This window comes from Lipotes vexillifer, unplaced genomic scaffold (genome assembly GCF_000442215.2).
Source record: "Lipotes vexillifer unplaced genomic scaffold, Lipotes_vexillifer_v1.1 scaffold573, whole genome shotgun sequence".
Lineage (NCBI taxonomy): Eukaryota > Metazoa > Chordata > Mammalia > Artiodactyla > Lipotidae > Lipotes > Lipotes vexillifer.
The window spans coordinates 1,722,760-1,742,453 of record NW_006796432.1 but is presented as its reverse complement, the minus strand read 5'-3'; the positions used below and the strand labels follow the sequence as shown (position 1 = coordinate 1,742,453).

The 19,694-nt window shown below is 40.2% G+C and overlaps 1 protein-coding gene and 1 pseudogene across 1 annotated transcript in view; both read right to left on the bottom strand.

The window, feature by feature from the left end:
- The window catches only part of HECTD4 (HECT domain E3 ubiquitin protein ligase 4), a 145,512-nt gene that overhangs the window by 99,842 nt on the left and 25,976 nt on the right, over positions 1-19,694 (bottom strand). Inside the window, 6 exon segments of the mRNA XM_007468587.1 lie at positions 716-861; positions 1,268-1,500; positions 5,734-5,874; positions 6,613-6,726; positions 12,459-12,617; positions 16,823-17,015. Of these exon segments, the coding sequence (XP_007468649.1) occupies positions 716-861; positions 1,268-1,500; positions 5,734-5,874; positions 6,613-6,726; positions 12,459-12,617; positions 16,823-17,015 (986 nt within the window).
- Positions 7,528-7,861, bottom strand: LOC103091168 (60S ribosomal protein L36 pseudogene; annotated as a pseudogene).

The following is a 19,694-nucleotide window of genomic DNA, read 5'->3' as shown; positions in this document are numbered from 1 at the left end:
AAGAAAGCAACTGAAACTAAATTCACTGTTGTGATGTAGTCCAATGAACCTCCCTGATAAACAGTATCCCTCTCCTTCTCATATTTGTGAATTACCAAAATGATAACTTATCTGAGGCTAGATGCAGAACTGGTTAAAGAGAATTGAGCTATAAAAAGTCAATGTATGGAAATCCAAAAAAGGGAAGATATGTATACGTATAGCTGATTCACTTTGCTGTACAGCAGAAACTAACACAACATTGTAAAGCAACTATATCCCAATAAAAATTAATTAAAAAAAAAAAGTCAATGTAGTCAAACCAGCTGTACTCAGAATGTGCCAAAAAAATCATTTGGGAAGTCAGTGGCAGAGCAAAGACTAGAATCCAGGTTTATCTGCTGCCAAAGCCTGTTTCTTAACCACCTTGCCACACTTTGACCCAAATGAGAAGAACATCCAGCTGCAAACCACCAAAATATCTATTTAAAGGGATTTTTTTCTGGTCCTGTTTTAAGATCCGAAAGTGAGATGAGGAGTGTATGTACATGGACAGCCTGAGTCCTCTGGGAGTGGGGCCACAAACTTCTCTCCAGTTAAATTATCCTCTACACGTGAGGTCCTGACTGTGGGATGGGGTAAGAGACATCCAGGCAACCAGTCTGAAGGGAAAGTTACAATGCAGTGCAGGAGAAGCCCGCTGCAGAGAGCACTGAGAAAATCAGGTGCTGATTACCTGATGGCAAGGCAGACTTCCTTCTGAATTTCAGGGCAAATTTGATCTTTTGGTGCCATCAACAACTGCCAAAGAAGCAACCCCGACCGTCGAATGATGTCTCGATTCCTTTCAGTTTGTGGGCTGAAGAAAAATTTAAACACCACCTACAGAAACATAAGGGGTATATCTGAAAATGCTAATTCTACTGGGGATAAAATTATCCCTATGAAGAAAGAACACGCTAGTTATTCTTTTTTTTTTTCACGCTAGTTATTCTTATGAATAAATACCCAGGTGGATTTTTAACCACAATCGCTTCTATTGTGTAATGGTATAATTATAGTAAATATTTTACATATATTAATTGCAATGAGCTATCAGTACATATAGCAATACTCCATTAACTGCAGTGCTATGAATATGATGATAATTCTAATTACAGGATTAGAATGTGGTAAGAAGCAAAACAGGAATGTTATTACATTTTTCTTCTGGTAGAAATTAGCTGACTGAAGCCAAGGTTTGTGTTTCTTTTTCTCTATTTTATTTATCTCAAAACACTGTATTTACCTGAAAGACAACGAGAATGCAGCGTATGATACAGGTGTCTCCATTAACCATGGCCTTCTCCATAATGTCACAAATACTGCTAAGATGGTGTGCTTCAATTGGATGCTGCTTGCCCAAGACACTTGTGATTGGAAGATTGGGGTTGGTAGCAAGAAGATTGAGTTGGTGTATGCACATCGCACCAACATGGTGCAATAATTGGTTTATAACCTCATTCGTGGTTATAGCCTCTTCTAGAAGATGAAAAGGAAAGTCAGTGAGGAAAGACATCTCTGGGTGGCCAACAAGGAATATACCTCTGACTTGCAAAAGGTGTATGCACACCAGAAGAGACTATCTTGGCTCCAATCTCCCCCACTACTGCTGGAGAACCCTTTTCCCTGCCACAGAATGCTGGGGTGAAAACACTTGGGAATTTCCATTGTTTTAAAGAGCATAAGTAGTTACCACTTCTTGAGTCCTTTCTATATGCTAGACAATGGGTTGAATGCTTTACATGCTTTACCTTACAATATCATTATCAACTTAGACTATTTTAGCCCTGTTTTGTAGAGGAGTGACTCAAGAATTAGAGAGGTTCAGTAACTCGCCCTAGGTCACACAGCTACTAAATGGTAGAGCTGGGATTTGAATTCAGGCCATCTCAGCTCAGACCCCATGGTGGTAACTATTCTAGAAAAATCTCTTCATCTTCTATGCCTCCTCTCTGGTAAAACCCACCACCCTCTCCAGCCGAGAAATATCTCCTCCCATGGTACCTCAAACATTTTACACATTTTGATCTCATTTAGTTACCACAGCCTAGACAGACATCAGTTCAACCTTGGTTAAAGAGAATTGACAAGCATCCTCTTATATAATAATAAATGCCTCATGATAGTTATAGACATTCAGGGAATGGAGGTGAAAGTAATCTAAACAGGCAAAGTACAGGAAAAAAAGACTACTTTTTTCCTTAAACCAGCTGAAATGAACTGCATAAAAGAAGAAAGTAGGTAACCTTGGAGAGTCAGGCTTGGGTGGGGTAACCTTAGAGCTGCAAAAGGATTGTGGGCACCGTGAGCTATGAGGAAAGGACTCAAGGAAAACCTATCAGAAGGTAAACCTTGCCAAAACTAAACTTTTCAATTGCATATTAACCGTAAGGCCTGGCTGGGTCCCCCTCTCTTTTGTGCCTTTATGAGTCCTTGATCTCACAACAACAGAATTCAGGTTAGTATTGTTCGTCTTCACCAAACACTTTTTGAAAGATGGCTTTGGGATCTACCCAAATAACTGAGGTCTTTAAATTTCATTCTGAGTTAGATGGGAAGCCAGTGGAGGTGTCTGAGCAGAAGAGTGACAGATCTGACTACGTACATTGTAAAAGACTCTGGGTGCTGTGTGGAGGTAAGCCTAAGCAGGGTGGAGGAGGGAGACAGCAGCGGAAATAGGAAGACCAGTGAGGGGGCTACTATGATAATCTGGGTGAAGATGATGGCCTAGACTAGAGTTGTAGCAGCAGAGATAGAGGGAAATGGTTAGACTTGGAATACATCTTGAAGATGGGAGCTGACAGGATTTGCTGATGTCCATTTGGATGTGGGGTATTAGAGAAAGAAAGTCAAAGATAACTGTAATTTTTTGGTCTGAGCATATGAAAGAATAGTGATCCATATACTGGAATATGGAGGACTTGGTAGGTGTAGATTTGTAGTGGGGAGATACAGGGAGTTTGTTTTTGACATGTTAAGTTGAAGATGTTAGATATCCAAGTGGAGACGAATACACAGACTGGAGTTGAGGCAAGAGGCTTGGAGATAATAATTAGGGAGTCACAATATATAAATTTCTTCTTTTTTGCTGTTTTACAAGATACAATTTACACATACCATGAAGTTCACCCATTCTAAGTGTACAAAACAATGTTTTTTAGTAAATTTATACAAATACCAAAATCAAGAGTGAAAGCAGAGAAATTATTACTGATCCTATAAAAATTAAACTAATTATAATACTAGGAGCAACTTTATGCCAACAAATAAGAAAACTTAGGGCTTCCCTGGTGGTGCAGTGGTTGAGAGTCCACCTGCTGATACAGTGGACATGGGTTCGTGCCCTGGTCTGGGAAGATCCCACATGCCGCGGAGCGGCTGGGCCCGTGAGCCATGGCCGCTGAGCCTGCGCGTCCGGAGCCTGTGCTCCGCAACGGGACAGGCCGCGGCAGTGACAGGCCCGTGTACCGCAAAAAAAAAAAAAAAAGAAAAAGAAAAAAAAAGAGAACTTAGATAAAATGCACAAATTTCTAGAAAGATACAACTACCAAGACGAACACAAGAAGAAACAGAAAATCTAATAGATAATTCCAAAGTCTCAAAGTATCACCTCCTCCAAAATATTAATTACTGTGGTAATTAACATATGTCTCTGATGTTTTCCCTTCCAGGAGGTGGAGCTTAATTCCCCTTCCCATGAGTGTGGGCTTAATGTCTTGCTTCTAACAAATTGAATATGGAAGGGGAAGAAGCTTTCTTCACTCTGCAGTGAAGAAAGCTGGCATTTAAACCAAGTGATCAATTTTAATATCACTAGTAATAAGTCATGTTGCTATCATGTACCCTGTGATATGATGTAATGAGAAAAGCACTTCACCTCTGTGGTATTCTTCCCCCAAATCTATAACCTCAGTTGTAAAGGAGGAAACAACAGATGACCCCAAACTGAGGGAAATTCTACAAAATATCTGACTAGTATTCCTTAAAAGTGTCTTCTTCTATTCTTCAGATAGGATAACTCTATCCATCTATATCCAAGTTTGCTGATTATTTCTCCCACCATCTCAAATCTGCTATAGAGCTACTCCAGTGATTTTTTTCTCTTCAGTCATTGAACTTTTCAAATCCAGAATTTCCAACTGGTTGTCTTTTTTTTGTTTTTTAAATAAATTCTGTGTTGAAATTCTCTGTTTAATCATGGTCATCATACTTTTCTTTAATCTTTTAAACATGGTTTCCTTTAGTTCTTTGAATTTACTTCTAAAGGCTGCTTTGGACTCTTCATCTGCTAAGTCTAATATCTGAGTTTTGCCTGCAGTGTTTAGCTACTGATTTCTCCGCTCACTTTGTTTTCTTAAATTCTTATTTCTATTTTCGTTTTTACTTTCTTTCATTTGTTTATTTTTATTATTGTCATTTTTATTTTCAAGCTTGCCTTCCTAGTGGTTACCTCGTCTGAGTCAGAGGTTGTGCTCAAACACCCTGAGCCAGTAATACTTCCACCCTGGATGGAGCCACGTTTTCTGGGGGAAGCACATCAAAGTTTAGGCAGTTTTAAACTATTCTGTGGTTTTAACCTTCTGTGGGCCCTCTCAAATCTCTGTATGTGTATGCAGGCTCATCTTCAGCCAGGCTTGTGTGAACAGCTTGGGCCTTCTCTGGCTTCTTCTATGCAGATGTTTGGGGAGCTTACGAAGGCCCTTTGTAGCTTTCTCACTACCCACATCTCACCAGTAAATTTCTGGCTAGTTTGCTGGTTCGATGCTTGTCCTAACCAGGACCACAACCTCAGGCTAGCTAAGCCACTGGTTGTCTCTGTTTGTTTGCCACCAAGACCACTACTGTTACTGACATTGCTGCTGTGTGTGAGTTTTTTTCCATGCTCTGCTCCAAATCAGTCAGCCCCTTCTGGCAGCCAAGCTGCTGGCTTCCATGATCTGCCCCACCCTGATGGAATTACTGCACTGACCGAGCTTAAGGTAGGGGACAGGAGTGTCCACAGCTAAGACCATCACAGACTTCTACTGTTCTTAGCCAAAGCTCAGTGGGTTTTTTTTTTATGAATACTGCATCTCAATTTGGTATATGCCTTTGGTCAACTTCCAGAGCCTAGAAATAGTTAATTTTTTCTTAGTTGGCATTTTAATTTTATAGAAATAGTTATTTTTGGTAATTCAGTCCATTTTATCATTGCTTTATCAGGAGAGGATTTGCTGAGCTACTCACTACACCATATATACCACTATAGTTGACTTTGAAGTCAAAAGATTTTACGTTAATATTAACTTATATTAAGAATCTTAATATTAAGAAATATAAAAGTCCTTTACCAGATAGTCTATCAAAATTGTAAGTCTGTGTATAAGTAAGTTGTTATTAATGCAAAACATTATAACAGCATATATAATCCCACGCCAAGTACAAATAAAGAACGAACTTCTGTCCCAAAGTTCTGACAATTTCAGAAGGAACATAACAATTTTCCTTTAAAAAAGTCTGTGGACCACCTCAAAAGCTCTATTTATTTACACACTTATTTACTTAATCATAAACCAATCAGATAATAAGAATTCTAGGTTTCTAAATTCAAAGAGGGAAGGCTGTTGACACATTTTGCTGCTTGGGCTATGTTGCCACTTACTAATGCTGCTGTACTCTCTCCTATTTCATGGGGGAAAAATCTCTTCCTGTAGGACTATGAGTGCACCTTACCTTTGGGCTCAGTGATGATATGGCTGACTCCAAGTCTCTGACAGACATAATGGAAGGCCTGATTCCCAGGATTACACCATTGATCGATATAGTCATTCGAGCATGTCCATAGCATGTTGTTCACTGTATCGTAACAGGCACCTGCAAAAAGAACATCCTTTATTCAACTACCATACCATTGACTGCTTGATACATACTTCTCATAAGCAGTGCTAAAGAATGAAAGGGCAAGGATTCTCCCCAGTGCGGGCAAGCCACATCCCACATCCCCCCAGTGCTGGCAAAGCATTAGATTGGGGCTCAGTAGGAAGGCAGGATTCAATGTCTACTCGGCTTAACTCATATGTCAGAATGGAATAAGCCTCATGGAATAGAAAGTTTTTAGTAACTGACTTACATGTGACCTTTTTAACTCCAAAAAGGATTTAAGTGGCTTACAGTAAAACCCAGGTAAAACAGGGCTAATTAACATTAACACACAGTAAAAGCCTTAGTAACTGAGCCCAAAACTTAGATATGAGCTCCCTAGGTGCCAAGGCAAAGAGAAAATCCAATGCGCTAATATAATGCTCATTTTCTAACAATGAGAAGTATACTAATCCCTCAAGGGTAATAAACCTTTTTAATGGCATAAACTTTAAGAAGAATTTGTTATAGACAACATTACACAACCTAATGGACAGTATCTTCAATAGTAATTTATGCAGAGGAATTTCACATATGACAATTTCTTATACTAATCCTCACAATTAAAGAGTAGCATAAAAAAATTCTTTCAAGGAAACTAGAATACCATAGAGAATTAGCAAGAGTTTTTAAGAGAAATTGCTTAAATTTTGAATTTTCCAAGGAAAATAAATGTGGGCATTTATTTCTTACCCAATCCTGGTACAAGAGCACCACGCCCCAATGAGCTTCCAGCAGCATCTATGAGATCGGCACGACTTGTGAATTGACCATCCGAAATATTATACACCAAGCTAGAAGCTAGGACTTCAGAAACAAATATTAAGCTGTTTAATAAGCCTTAAGATGATGGTTAGCTTAAACTTTAGCCTCTTAACAAGACTTTATAAAAATCACATCTTGGGCTTCCCTGGTGTCGCAGTGGTTGGGAGTCCGCCTGCAGATGCAGGGGACGCGGGTTCGTGCCCCGGTCCGGGAGGATCCCACGTGCCGCAGAGCGGCTGCGCCCGTGGGCCATGGCTGCTGGGCCTGCGCGTCCGGAGCCTGCTGTTCCGCAACAGGAGAGGCCACAGCGGTGAGAGGCCCGCCAAAAAAAAAAAATCACATCTTTTTTGGTTGTCTATCGGTGGTAACAACGAGGAGACAAAAGACACACATTAAGACCACAAAAAGAAAACTGTCATAAAGCCCTTTCCAATACGGTGAACCATATGTTTGAAAGTGTTTTTAAAATGGCAACTTTTACATACAGGTTTTTTTCAAGATAGATTGTCAAAAGGGTAATTGCAAACGGGGTTATGATTATTAACATCACAAGGTAACAATATTTACAAGAAATACTTTACATATATTTGGTGCTCAAAACAGGTTAGTGGATGTTTAGCTGCTATCCTTCCAAGCCCTGGCTCTAAAACTTGGAAACCCTTCGGCCTTTTCCCTTAACACAGGGAAGTGTAGTGATGATAAGCATGAGCTTTAGGATTCTGAACTTGAATTCCAGCTCTACCACTTCTGTGTGACCCTGGGAAATTTACTGAACCTCTCAGTTTCCCCATGTGTAAAGTGGAGATAATAAAAGTTACCTACTTTATACAGTTATTGTGAAGATTAAATGAGTTTAACTATATCAAGGATCTGTTTTTTTTTTTTTTCCTGAGGTTTTATCGTGGCTGCTGCTTTCCTCATGGCGGCCAGGACACTCCTCAGCTCCTCTTACTTCCTCTTGGCACAGATGTATGTCCCCACCCTTTTCTGGATGAACTTGAGGGCCTGCTTGCTCTTGGAGACCCTGGCATGCCGCTCCATGGCATGCAGCTCCTAAGGGGCAAAGCCACACACCTTTTGGATCACATCTTGCAGGGCTGTGCCTCAGCTTGCTCATGTTCTTGGTCACCTGGTGGTCCTTGTTGAGGCCCACGGCCATGGGGCAGCAAGAAGCCATGGCGGCTGCTCTTCAATGGCTGCCATGGCAGAAGGGCCTAGCTGCTATTATTGATATAACTTTCTTCCCCGCTTTCCAACAGAAAATTCTAGCACTGTCTCTCAAGTTCCTTTTTCTTATTCCCATCACCCTAGTAATCCAGATTCTCATCACGCCTGACTTGAGCTATAATCTAAACTGTACTCTTTGTTTCTTTTCTATTTTCTATTGTTCTGTCCTGCACACCAACAAAATGGTCTTCTCCAAATCTCTTTTTCATTGTATTTACCATGCATATGCCTTTCCCCTATGTGGCCACTTATATGAATAATAGCCATTTTTCATGACTTAAACTCAAAACTTCATGAAGTCTCTCCCCTCTACCCCACTCAACAATGACCCTTTCTTCCTCTGATTCTGCGGCACTTACATCTGCTCCCCATGGTTCAGGCAGTGATACAGCATTGTATATCATTTTCTAGTTGTTTCACACACCTGCATCGTTTCTCCCAACCAGACTATGAGCTCCTCAAGGCAAGCACCACTTTTCCCACTTACTTGAGTAGCCACCACAGTGATCAATGTGGAACAGGACATAGAAGAAATTTAAGCATTTATTTATTTGTTGGTCTAAAATAGAATCACTGGGTAAGCTATATCCTCATGAAAAAAATGGCACCATGAAGGCCTGTTTTAATCAAATGGGGCTAATTTCAGTTGAGTGGAAAAAACCATGCCAAAAAGACTAAAAAAGAGTTTCAGATGATTAATGGTCAATAAAAAGACAAATAACCCAATTTTAAAATGGACAAAGGATTTGAATAGATATTTCTCCAAAGAACATATATAAATGGCCAATCAGCACAAGAAAAGATGTTCAACATCATTAGTTGTTAGGGAAATGCAAATCAAAACCACAATGAGGGGCTTCCCTGGTGGCGCAGTGGTTGAGAATCTGCCTGCCAATGCAGGGGTCACGGGTTCGAGTCCTGGTCTGGGAGGATCCCACATGCCGCGGAGCAACTAGGCCCGTGAGCCACAATTACGGAGCCTGCGCGTCTGGAGCCTGTGCTCCGCAACAAGAGAGGCCACGACAGTGAAAGACCCGCGCACCGCGATGAAGAGTGGCCCCCGCTCGCCGCAACTAGAAAAAGCCCTCGCGCAGAAACGAAGACCCAACACAGCCAAAAATAAATTAATTAATTAATTAATTTAAAAAAAAAACACAATGAGATACCACTTCATACCCACTATGGAGTACAGCTATTAAAAAAAAAAAACAAACGAAAAACAACAAATGTCAGAGAGGATGTGGAAAAATTGGAGCCGTTGCTAATGAGACTCTAAAACGGTACAGCCGTTCTGGAAAACAGTTTAGCAGTCCCTCCGAAGCTTAAACATACAGGTACCACATGACCCAGAATTCTACTCCTACACATATACCCAAGAGAAATGACAACATGTCTACGCAAAAACTTGTACATGAATGTTCATAGCAGCATTATTCAAAACAGTCAAAAAGCAGAAACAACTCAAATGTCAATGGATTATATTCATACAATCAAGTATGATTTGGCCATAAAAAGAAATGAAGTAATGATTTGTGCTACAACATGGGTGAACCTTGGAAACATTACACTTAAAAAAAAAAAAAAAAAGCCAGTCACAAAAGCACATATATTGTATAATTCCATATATTTGAAAAGTCCAGAATAGGTAAATCCATAGAGTCAGAAAGTAGATTGGTGGACGCCAGGGGCTGGGGAAAGGGGGGGATAAAGGGACTGACTGCTAATGGGTATGGGGTATCTTTTTAGAGTGATGGAAATGTTCTAGAATTAGATTGTGGTGATGGCTGGACAACTCTGAATATATTAAAAACCACTGAACTGTATACTTTAAAGGGGTCAATTTTATGGTATGTAAGTTATAACTCAATAAAGCTGTTTTTTGTTTTTTTGTTTTTAAAGTGAGTAGTAAATTTACATAATTTACCCGAGGGCTAAAGGAGGCATCCTGGTCACATGTTAGAGAAAACAGGCTGTTGAGAAAAAGTCTAACCCATTTGATTCTAAAAGCAAAACAGAAGACTTCCCTGGTGGCGCAGTGGTTAAGACTCTGCGCTCCGAAAGCAGGGGGCCCAGGTTCGAACACTGGTCAGGGAACTAAATGCTGTATGCATGTCGCAACTAAGAATTCGCATGCCACAACTAAGGAGCTGATGAGCTGCAACTCAGAAGCCTGCGAGCCACAACTAAGGAGCCCGCCTGCTGCAACTAAGGACCCCACGTGCCGCAACTAAGAAGCCAGCGAGCCGCAATTAAGGAGCCCACTGGCCACAACTAAGGGTCCTGCTGGCCGCAACTAAGGAGCCAGCCAGCGGCAACTAAGGAGCCTGCAAGCTGCAACTAAGGAGCATGCCTGGTGCAACCAAATAAAGAAAATAAATTTTTAAAAAGTAAAGACAAAAGAGTTTTGGAGTTGTTATGAGTATCTAAATCCCAAACACGCACACTACTTGAAATGGCCTAAAAGTTAAGTTGATACTAGATAAATGGTTTTATTTAAGCTGTTGAGGTTAAATTTATATCTGCAGGTTAAAGTTTGGGTAAGAAATGCTTTTTTAAACATCTAAATGTGAAATATAATCCTTCAATGGAATTATGGGGAGGGGGAAGGGTAAGCTGTGACAAAGCGAGAGAGAGGCATGGACATATATATACTATCAAACATAAAATAGATAGCTTACTGGGAAGCAGCCGCATAGCACAGGGAGATCAGCTCGGTGCTTTGTGACCACCTAGAGGGGTGGGATAGGGAGGGTGGGAGGGAGGGAGATGCAAGAGGGAAGAGATATGGGAACATATGTATATGTATAACTGATTCACTTTGTTATAAAGCAGAAACTAACACACCATTGTAAAGCAATTATACTCCAATAAAGATGTAAAAAAAAAAAAAGCAAATTATTTTTAAAAGACAGAATATGAAATTTTGGGAAATGAAAATAAGTAAACTGATTTTAAAACATTTTAATTTTATGTGCCTAAACAAATTTTAAGGAAAAAAGGAATGTTAAAAAAAAAGGTGTCACCATATATAAAAGGAATATTTGGGGTTTGTTTTTGTTTTTAGAAATACTCTAGCATACTTTATTGCATATGATCACCAAACAATGGTGTGAGATACTATTAGCCTTTTATTTTTTACAGATGGGAAAACTGAGGCTCAGAAGGGTTAAATGATGTCCCTAAGGTAAGAAAGACAGAAAATGGCAATGTAAAAGGAACATTTTTTTGTTCTATATTATTTTCTCTTTTTTTTAACTGATTTATTTTTATTTTTTTAATTTATTTATTTTTTGGCTGACTTGGATCTTTGCTACTGCCCAAGGGCTCTTCTCTGGTTGCGGAGAGCAGGGGCTACTCTTCATTGCAGTGCGAAGGCTTCTCATTGTGGTGTCTTCTCTTGTTATAAAGCATGGGCTCTAGGCATATGGGCTTCAGTAGTTGTGGCACACGGGCTCAGCAGTTGTGGCTCGCAGGCTCTAGAGCGCAGGCTCAGTAGTTGTGGCGCACAGGCTTAGGTGCTCCGTGGCATGTGGGATCTTCCCAGACCAGGGCTTGAACCTGTGTCCCCTACATTGGCAGGCGGACTCTTAACCACTGCACCACCAGGGAAGCCCTATATTATTTTCAATTTAACTATTTGTCCACTCTGAAGCCAAAATCACATTGCTTTAATTACTATAGTATGCCTCCCTCTTTCATAAAAATATATGTACACTTATATCCCCATATCCCCTCCCTCTTGCGTCTCCCTCCCACCCTCCCTATCCCACCCCTCTAGGTGGTCACAAAGCATCGAGCTGATCTCCCTGTGCTATGCGGCGGCATACGTATAGCTGATTCACTTTGTTATACAGCAGAAACTAATACAACATTGTAAAGCAATTATATTCCAATAAAGATGTTAAAAAAAAAGAAATACATAAAAATATATACATGTACACTTAACATTAATGAATTTTTGCATATATTATTTTGTATCATATACTTTTGCGGTACGCGGGCCTCTCACTGTTGTGGCCTCTCCCGTTGCGGAACACAGGCTCCGGATGCGCAGGCTCAGCGGCCATGGCTCACGGGCGCAGCCGCTCCGCGGCACATGGGATCCTCCCAGACCAGGGCACGAACCCGTGTTCCCTGCATTGGCAGGCGGACTCTCAACCGCTGCGCCACCAGGGAAGCCCCATATACATTTTTATGTGTCCTAAAATGGAGGTATTTCATGGACGTATTTTCATAGCTCTCCAGTGGGTAGAGTTCTTGCAGTGTCAGTAAATAAAGTGGCAACAGATTATTTCCTAAAATCTTCCTGACCTCATTATTATTTCTAGTAATTTTACAGGACAATAGTTTTCAGAAGTGTACTATTATACCACCTTCAAAAATTCTATTTTTAATTCCTCCTAGCCTATAACTATACTGATAAGGTTTTTTGCTGTTATCAAAGAGCATCTGTAAACAGAGCAAGTGTAAAATCACTATTAGGAAAAACCTTAAATTTCAAAGTTAGGGACAAATTGGGAAAAGAGACACAAATAAAGTTCACTTACTTTTTAAAGACGACAAACCACTTGTTCCACCAAAAAGAGACCGGGTAGCAGAGCTGCCTGATCCCCCTGGAGGTGGGACCAGCATCACCAAGTATGTACCACAGGTGTAAATGGGCGTCTTCCGAAGCATTTTTAGAGGAAGGCCACAGCTAGTATTCGCTGGTAAAAAGGAATGAAAATGGTGAGCAGAAATAGTTGACACACAGATTAATTTGATTACCAAACCAAATTAGAGTATAAGAAAGGGGCCCCCAATTCTAACAAGAATATACTCAGACTCAAAATATAGAGCAAGAAATAATAAGCTAAGGGCAAAATAATGATCTTCTGTCTCTACAGACTGGTCCCAAGCCTCCTGGTTACATGATCTGAACATTTCTCAAAGGTGTTCCCAGTATTCAATATGTCCTTACGTCTTTTCAAAATCTTTCAATGGACTTGAGGACAGGGGGAGGGGGAAGGGTAAGCTGGGACAAAGTGAGAGAGTGGTATGGACATATATACACCACCAAATGTAAAATCGATAGCTAGTGGGAAGCAGCTGCATAGCACAGGGAGATCAGCTCCGTGCTTTGTGACCACCTAGAGGGGTGGGAGGGAGACGCAAGAGGGAAGAGATATGGGGATATATGTATATGTATGGCTGATTCACTTTGTTACAATGCAGAAACTAACACACCATTGTAGAGCAATTATACTCCAATAAAGATGTTAAAATAAATAAATAAATAAATAACATAAAAATCTTTCAAAAGAATGAACCCTCACATGGACTAAATCTCAAAATAAAAGAAGAATCCTACTGTTTATGTTTCCCCCTAGGAAACTGTGCTCCAGTAGAGATCTTTTCATTTTATATAGAACAAATTATTAACAGGTTTGTGATATTACATTTATTATAAACAGCTCTGAACATGGAATCTACTAGAAATTTCAACCCATAACTAGTTAATAAAAGCTTTCACAATGTCTATCACAAAATAATTTTATGTCCACAGAATTTATAACCCATGATGTATTTTCTTTTTTTTAGGGTCAGTGACATAAACTATCATTAGGAAAATAATTATTGTATCTAATCAAGAGGTATAAAGTGTACTTTAATTTCCCTTACTCACTGGCAGATCTGAAAATGTAGGGTGAATTTAACGATTTTCTATATATTAGTCCAGTGAAGATTGATGATGGCAACAGAAAGTCAGAGTGCTTTACCTAGGAAGCTGTCAAGGTATAAAATATGACTGCCTACATAGACATAAAATTACCTTTAGATGGTTTAGATTAGAAAAATTAGACAAGTGAAACCTAATCTGTCATTTGCTTTGAATGCCTGTGGTTCTAAAAAGCTCCATTTTTTAAAATTCCAAGCCGCCAACAAGTATATTCTTCATAGGACATAAATCCAGTAGCATAAATTTCCATAAGTAAGAAACCCAAAAGGGGCAACGACTGAAAAACTAGCAACTTTGTGAGCATAACCACACAAAGAGCATAACCACACAATCGTGGTTTTCACCAAGATGTTTTTAATATACATACTCTTATTAACATGGTAATAAGTATTAGTTTATCACAGAATTAAAAAATCCTAGACCCTCTGAATGTTGAATTAATTAAAAGTTCACTTACTTTTTAAAGTTCACCTATAACTGGTGAATTTTTATGTAGCAACCTCAGGTTAAATGAATACATAGAGAATGTGCATAAAAGTATGAGTGAAATCACATGTTTAGAGTTACAGATACCAGTTTTCACAGGATTCTAAATATACCCTTGCCTTCTGAGTCCACTTTCTGATAATCACCCATGTTTTCTTATGTAACAAACATTCTTTTAGTATTTCTATTGTGCTGGCTAGTATTCAATTTTCTCCCAAGGGACAAACCCAGATCAAGCCTTCAGCTTGTCAGGAAAATGTTTATTTAGGTAATAGGACTGTCCTCTACAAACTATTTCCTATAATTCAAATTATCCACATACCCAAGTTATAACAACTATTAATAAATTCCCTACTTACATTTGATACAATAGAGACCTGTGGAAGTAAAATACTACCCTTAAATTCTAATATGGACTAATAAGTATTTAAAATTTGATAGTCTCACAATGAATTAATCACAAATATTTTCTCTTCCTAACATTTCAATATATAAAAGGATTAAAGCATAAAACTGCATTAAATTCATTAAACATATATTAATTCAGATTCATTTTTCTATACATGGCTCTTTTTCTAGCCTGATCTTTTACTACAGGTCATGATTTGTTATAAATTCATGTAGCTGGTATGTAATATGAAAACTCCTCAAGAATAATGGTTCTTGACTTTGGGGGGGTCATAAATGACCTTGAACATCTGATAAAAATTATGATGATACATATGTTATTTAAAACTTTGGGAGAGCATATTTATGAACCTCTGAAAGGCTTATCCCCATTAAGAATTCCTGCTTTAAAAGTACAGAACAGTGTGTTTAGAAGGCTACCTTTTATTGAGAAAAGAAGGACAATAAAAATACATAAATTTGTCTTTCTAAATTAATTTAATTTCTCTTTGCATAAAAAAACTCTGCCAGAATAAACAAAAACTAATAAATAGAGCTACCTACAGGGGGTAGGGTGGGGCAAATACTGAATATACCAGGACACGAGAGTAAGATTTCTCTGCATATACCTTTTATATTGTTTTCACTTTCAAACTCTGTAAACATACTATTTTCAAATATTAAAGTGCAAACACTAAATGCCAAATTCCAGAAAAAGCAACCTCTGTTGTGGAAGGTTTGCCTCTCATTTAGTTTTAGAAAAACTAAAAATACTACCATATGACCCAGCAATCCTGCTACTGGGCATATACCCTGAGAAAACCATAATTCAAAACGAGTCATGTACCACAATATTCATTGCAGCCCTATTTACAATAGCCAGGACGTGGAAGCAACCTAAGTGTCCAGCAACAGATGAATGGATAAAGAAGATGTGGCACATATATACAATGGAATATTACTTGGCCATAAAAAGAAATAAAATTGAACTATTTGTAGTGAGGTGGGTGGACCTAGAGTCTGTCATACAGAGTGAAGTAAGTCAGAAAGAGAAAAACAAATACCGTATGCTAACACATATATATGGAGTCAAAAAAAAAAAATGGTTCTGATGAACCTAGGGGCAGGACAGGAATAAAGACACAGATGTAGAGAATGGACTTAAGGACACGGGGGAGGGGGGAAGGGTAAGCTGGGACGAAGTGTGAGAGTGGCATTGACATATATACACTACCAAATGTAAAACAGATAGCTAGTGGGTAGCAGCTGCATAGCACAGGGAGATCAGTTTGGTGCTTTGTGACCACCTAGAGGGGTGGGATAGGGAGGGTGGGAAGGAGATGCAAGAGGGAGGGGATATGGGGATATATGTATACATATAGCTGACTCACTTTGTTACACAGCAGAAACTAACACAACACTGTAAAACAATTATATTCCAATAAAGATGTTTAAAAAAGGAATGTATTTAGTGAAGATGATGCTAAATGTGAGTTTTTTACATTCATGAAGCAGATGCTAAAAGTGAAAACAGTTTATACTAACAGTAATGATAAGGTATTTACCATTAAACAGAGCTGCTTTGAATTATTACAGATTCATGCTAATTCATGTCCATAGCCAACAGTATGTATTAGCTTGGAATAAAAAAAATGAAAAATGACTGGAAGGACATTAAAAATGGTGAACTACGTAAAGCAAAGTGCTTTGCATGGCACACTGTAAATGCTCAATAATAAGTATTGCCTGAATTCCACAGGCAGCATGCACTAGTCACAAGCTGAATGTATCAAGCCATGAAAAGGCATGGAGGAATCTTAAAGGCATATTACTAAGTGAAAGAAGCCAATATGAAAAGGCTACATTCTGTATAAGTCCAATTACATGACATTCTGGAAAAGGCAAAACTATGAAGACAATAAAAAGATCAGTGGTGGCCAGGGCTTGGGGGGTGGGGAGGGATGAACAGGTAGAGCACAGAGGATTTTTAAGGCAATAAAAGCACTGTATATGATGCCATAATAATGCACACATGTCATTATGCATTTGTCCAAACCCACAGAATGTACAAGACCAAGAGTGAACCCTAAGGTGAACTATGGACTCTGGGTGATTATGATGTGTCACGGTAGGTTCATCAGTTGTAACAAACGGACCACTCTGGTGGGGATGTTGATAATAAGGGAGGCTGTGCATGTGTGGGGGCAGGAGGTAGACGAGAAATCTGCACCTTCCTGTACTTTTGCTACGAATCTAAAACTGTTCTAAAAAATAAGGTCTTAAAAATATATATAGCTGAAAAAGCGAAGGGCAGCCTACCTGCCTGGTCCTCTTTCAGGGTGTTGGAGATGGTGGAGCCGGTAAGGGCAGCCAGCGTTGCGGATGGCGAGGCTCGGTAGCGTGAAAGTCTGCTCAGAAGCATCTCATTAATGCTTTTTGCAGACTCACCCTCTTTTCTCATTAGAATTGTGCGTTCCTGAAGCGGGTTGGCTACAAATACACCATTTTCAACCTAATATTTAAAGAAAAAGAGGTCCTTAAATGATATCTGTTTCCATTCATTTAGCAAATTTCTACTTGATAAGTGTACTATTGTCATCTGGTTACTCAAAAACATTTCCCAAAATTGTACCTGAGTAGGTGTATACCTCAAAACCTAACTGCTCTACAGAAACTGAGAACAAAAGGAAGGCTACGAGAAGTTTGAGAGCTTTCATTTTTCATAATAGCCCAGATTTTAAAAGTGATGAGCCAAGTTTAATAGGTTCTATGAAAGGCTGTTGATTAAAATTCCTTATATTGAATTCCACAGGCAGCTCTCACTAATTACAAACTTCTGACAGGTACAAGTAAGATGAGAGGAAAACAAATCAATCAGTTCTTGATTTACCATTAAGTACAACTATGAGGATAATGTCTTCTTGAAATATAATTAGTGGCTAAAATCCAAACTCTGTATTAAACAGCAGTCAACACTAGCCCCAGCTGCTCGGGTATTGGCAGAGCAATCGTGGAGAAAGGCAGACTTTGTCTGCTAAAAATATACACCAGCTTCAACTGGATCCTTGCTGGTACTTGGCAGTTATTCCTCCATCACTTGATTATTCCCCAGCAAAATCTCTGGAGTGGTGATTCCAAAATTCCTTCACCAAATTTTGAGCTTGGCTTTAAGCAGACCACCTGGCTTTCTTTATTGCTAAAAAGATCCAGACCACTTACTGTAAGCTGCTCCCACTCATCTCTCTTCCCACTCAAGAATCTTTGTATCCAGCCTCATTTATTCCTTTCCTCTTTTTTTTTTTTTTTTTTTTTTGCGGTACGCGGACCTCTCACTGTTGTGGCCTCTCCCGTTGCGGAGCACAGGCTCCGGACGCGCAGGCTCAGTGGCCATGGCTCACGGGCCCAGCCGCTCCGCGGCACGTGGGATCTTCCCGGACCGCACGAACCTGTGTCCCATGCGTCGGCAGGCGGACTCTCAACCACTGCACCACCAGGGAAGCCCTATTCCTTTCCTCTTAATCCAGAGGAAGAAGCACCTCACCTCATGTTATTTAAGGAAGAAGAACTCTGCCTCCTCTCTAACTGCTCCCTCAGTTATCTCCCATCTGCCCCTTCACGCTCAAGGTCTCCCTCTCTGATTTCCTGGTGTCAGATATTCACAGGCCTCCGGGATCTTAAACAAAACCTTGGTGGCCCATTGCAATACCATCCCTCTTCTCCACTCCCACTCACTGTCAAATGTCCCAAAGGTATCTCATGCAGCCTCTGTACCCACTGCCCCATCCAGACCCAGGCTCCTGGATCTGGCTGCACTCTCAGAAACAGATGCCACTAGCGAAGGTGGGCAGGACTAGAGATAAGAGAGAACAGGAGTATAAAGCGGCAAGGCTTCCAGAAGCAAATAAAAAAACAAAAAAGAAGTACAAAGTGAAAGGGTGGTAGCAGAGAAGAGGCAAGAGAAAGAGAGCAAATTGAGGAGCACAGCCAGGCGAGGTTCCCAGAAGGGCTGGACCTGGTGGGGGGAGGCTTTTACAAGACATTCACAAATGGTAAGGGAATGAGTTTCTTAGAGAGTTCGAAATGCTGTTTCTATTTCCTCCCCTCTGCTTTTTAACACTTTGCAGCTACTTAACTCAGCTCCCTCTAACAAGTGGACATTCTTGATGGGCCGAGAGTAACCAAGAACCAAAATCAACCTTTTTCTTGACTTCCGTGTAGGTTGTGCCACGGTTGCCAGAACTCTTAAGGTTGTCCTTCCTCAGTCTCGGTGGTAGAACACAATCCCAGTTTGTTTCTTTTTAAGAGAACACTTACCTATGTGTAAGGGACTCTTCTAATGAGCAAAGCCAAGATAGTTCCTGCCCTCCTTGTTCTCCTCTTATTTGCTGGTTCCCATCTCCACTTACCTAAATGGGAGTTTGCTTAGAGTTAGACCCAGCCTCTGGTGTCTAAGACCTCTGCCTGAAACACTCTGTCCCTAGACCCTCCTATGTGTGGCTGGTTCCTTCCCATCATTCGGGTCTCAGGTAAAATGTCACCGCCTCAAAGAGGCCTTCTATGATTACCAATCTAAAGAGGAATCACCTCCACCCACCCACCCACCCCCCACAAGCCAGAGCACATCACCCAGTTTTATCTGCACAGCATTTACCATTCTCTGAAATTATTTTACTCATTAATTCATTGATTGTTTGACCTTCTACCTTCCCTGCCCCAACTGAATATTGGCTCCCCGAGAGCTGGGATCCTGCCTGCCTTGTTCACCATAACAATTCTAGCACTCAGAGGCACGCAGTAAATACTCGAACCTTTGCTGAGTAAACAAATCGGTGCCCTGGCCCAAATCCAATACCAGCTCTCCGAGGTGGCTCCCACGTTTCTATATACAGACCCAGCCTTGCTACTGAGATCTAGTGCCGCTTCTCCAGCTGCCTCCCACTCCCCAGCATTTCAACTGGAGCAGCCTTCTGTCGCCTAAAATTTAACACATCCACATCTTACCACGTCATTTTACACACACACACCCCAGCTAGATTACCCTTTACCAAGTATAGCTCTAGCTATGTTGCACAACTCTAAATATGACCCTTCAAAGGCATCCAGATAAAAATCAATCACTTGGCATTCAAAAGCATTACCCAGGGCTTCCCTGGTGGCGCAGTGCTTGAGAGTCCGCCTGCCGATGCAGGAG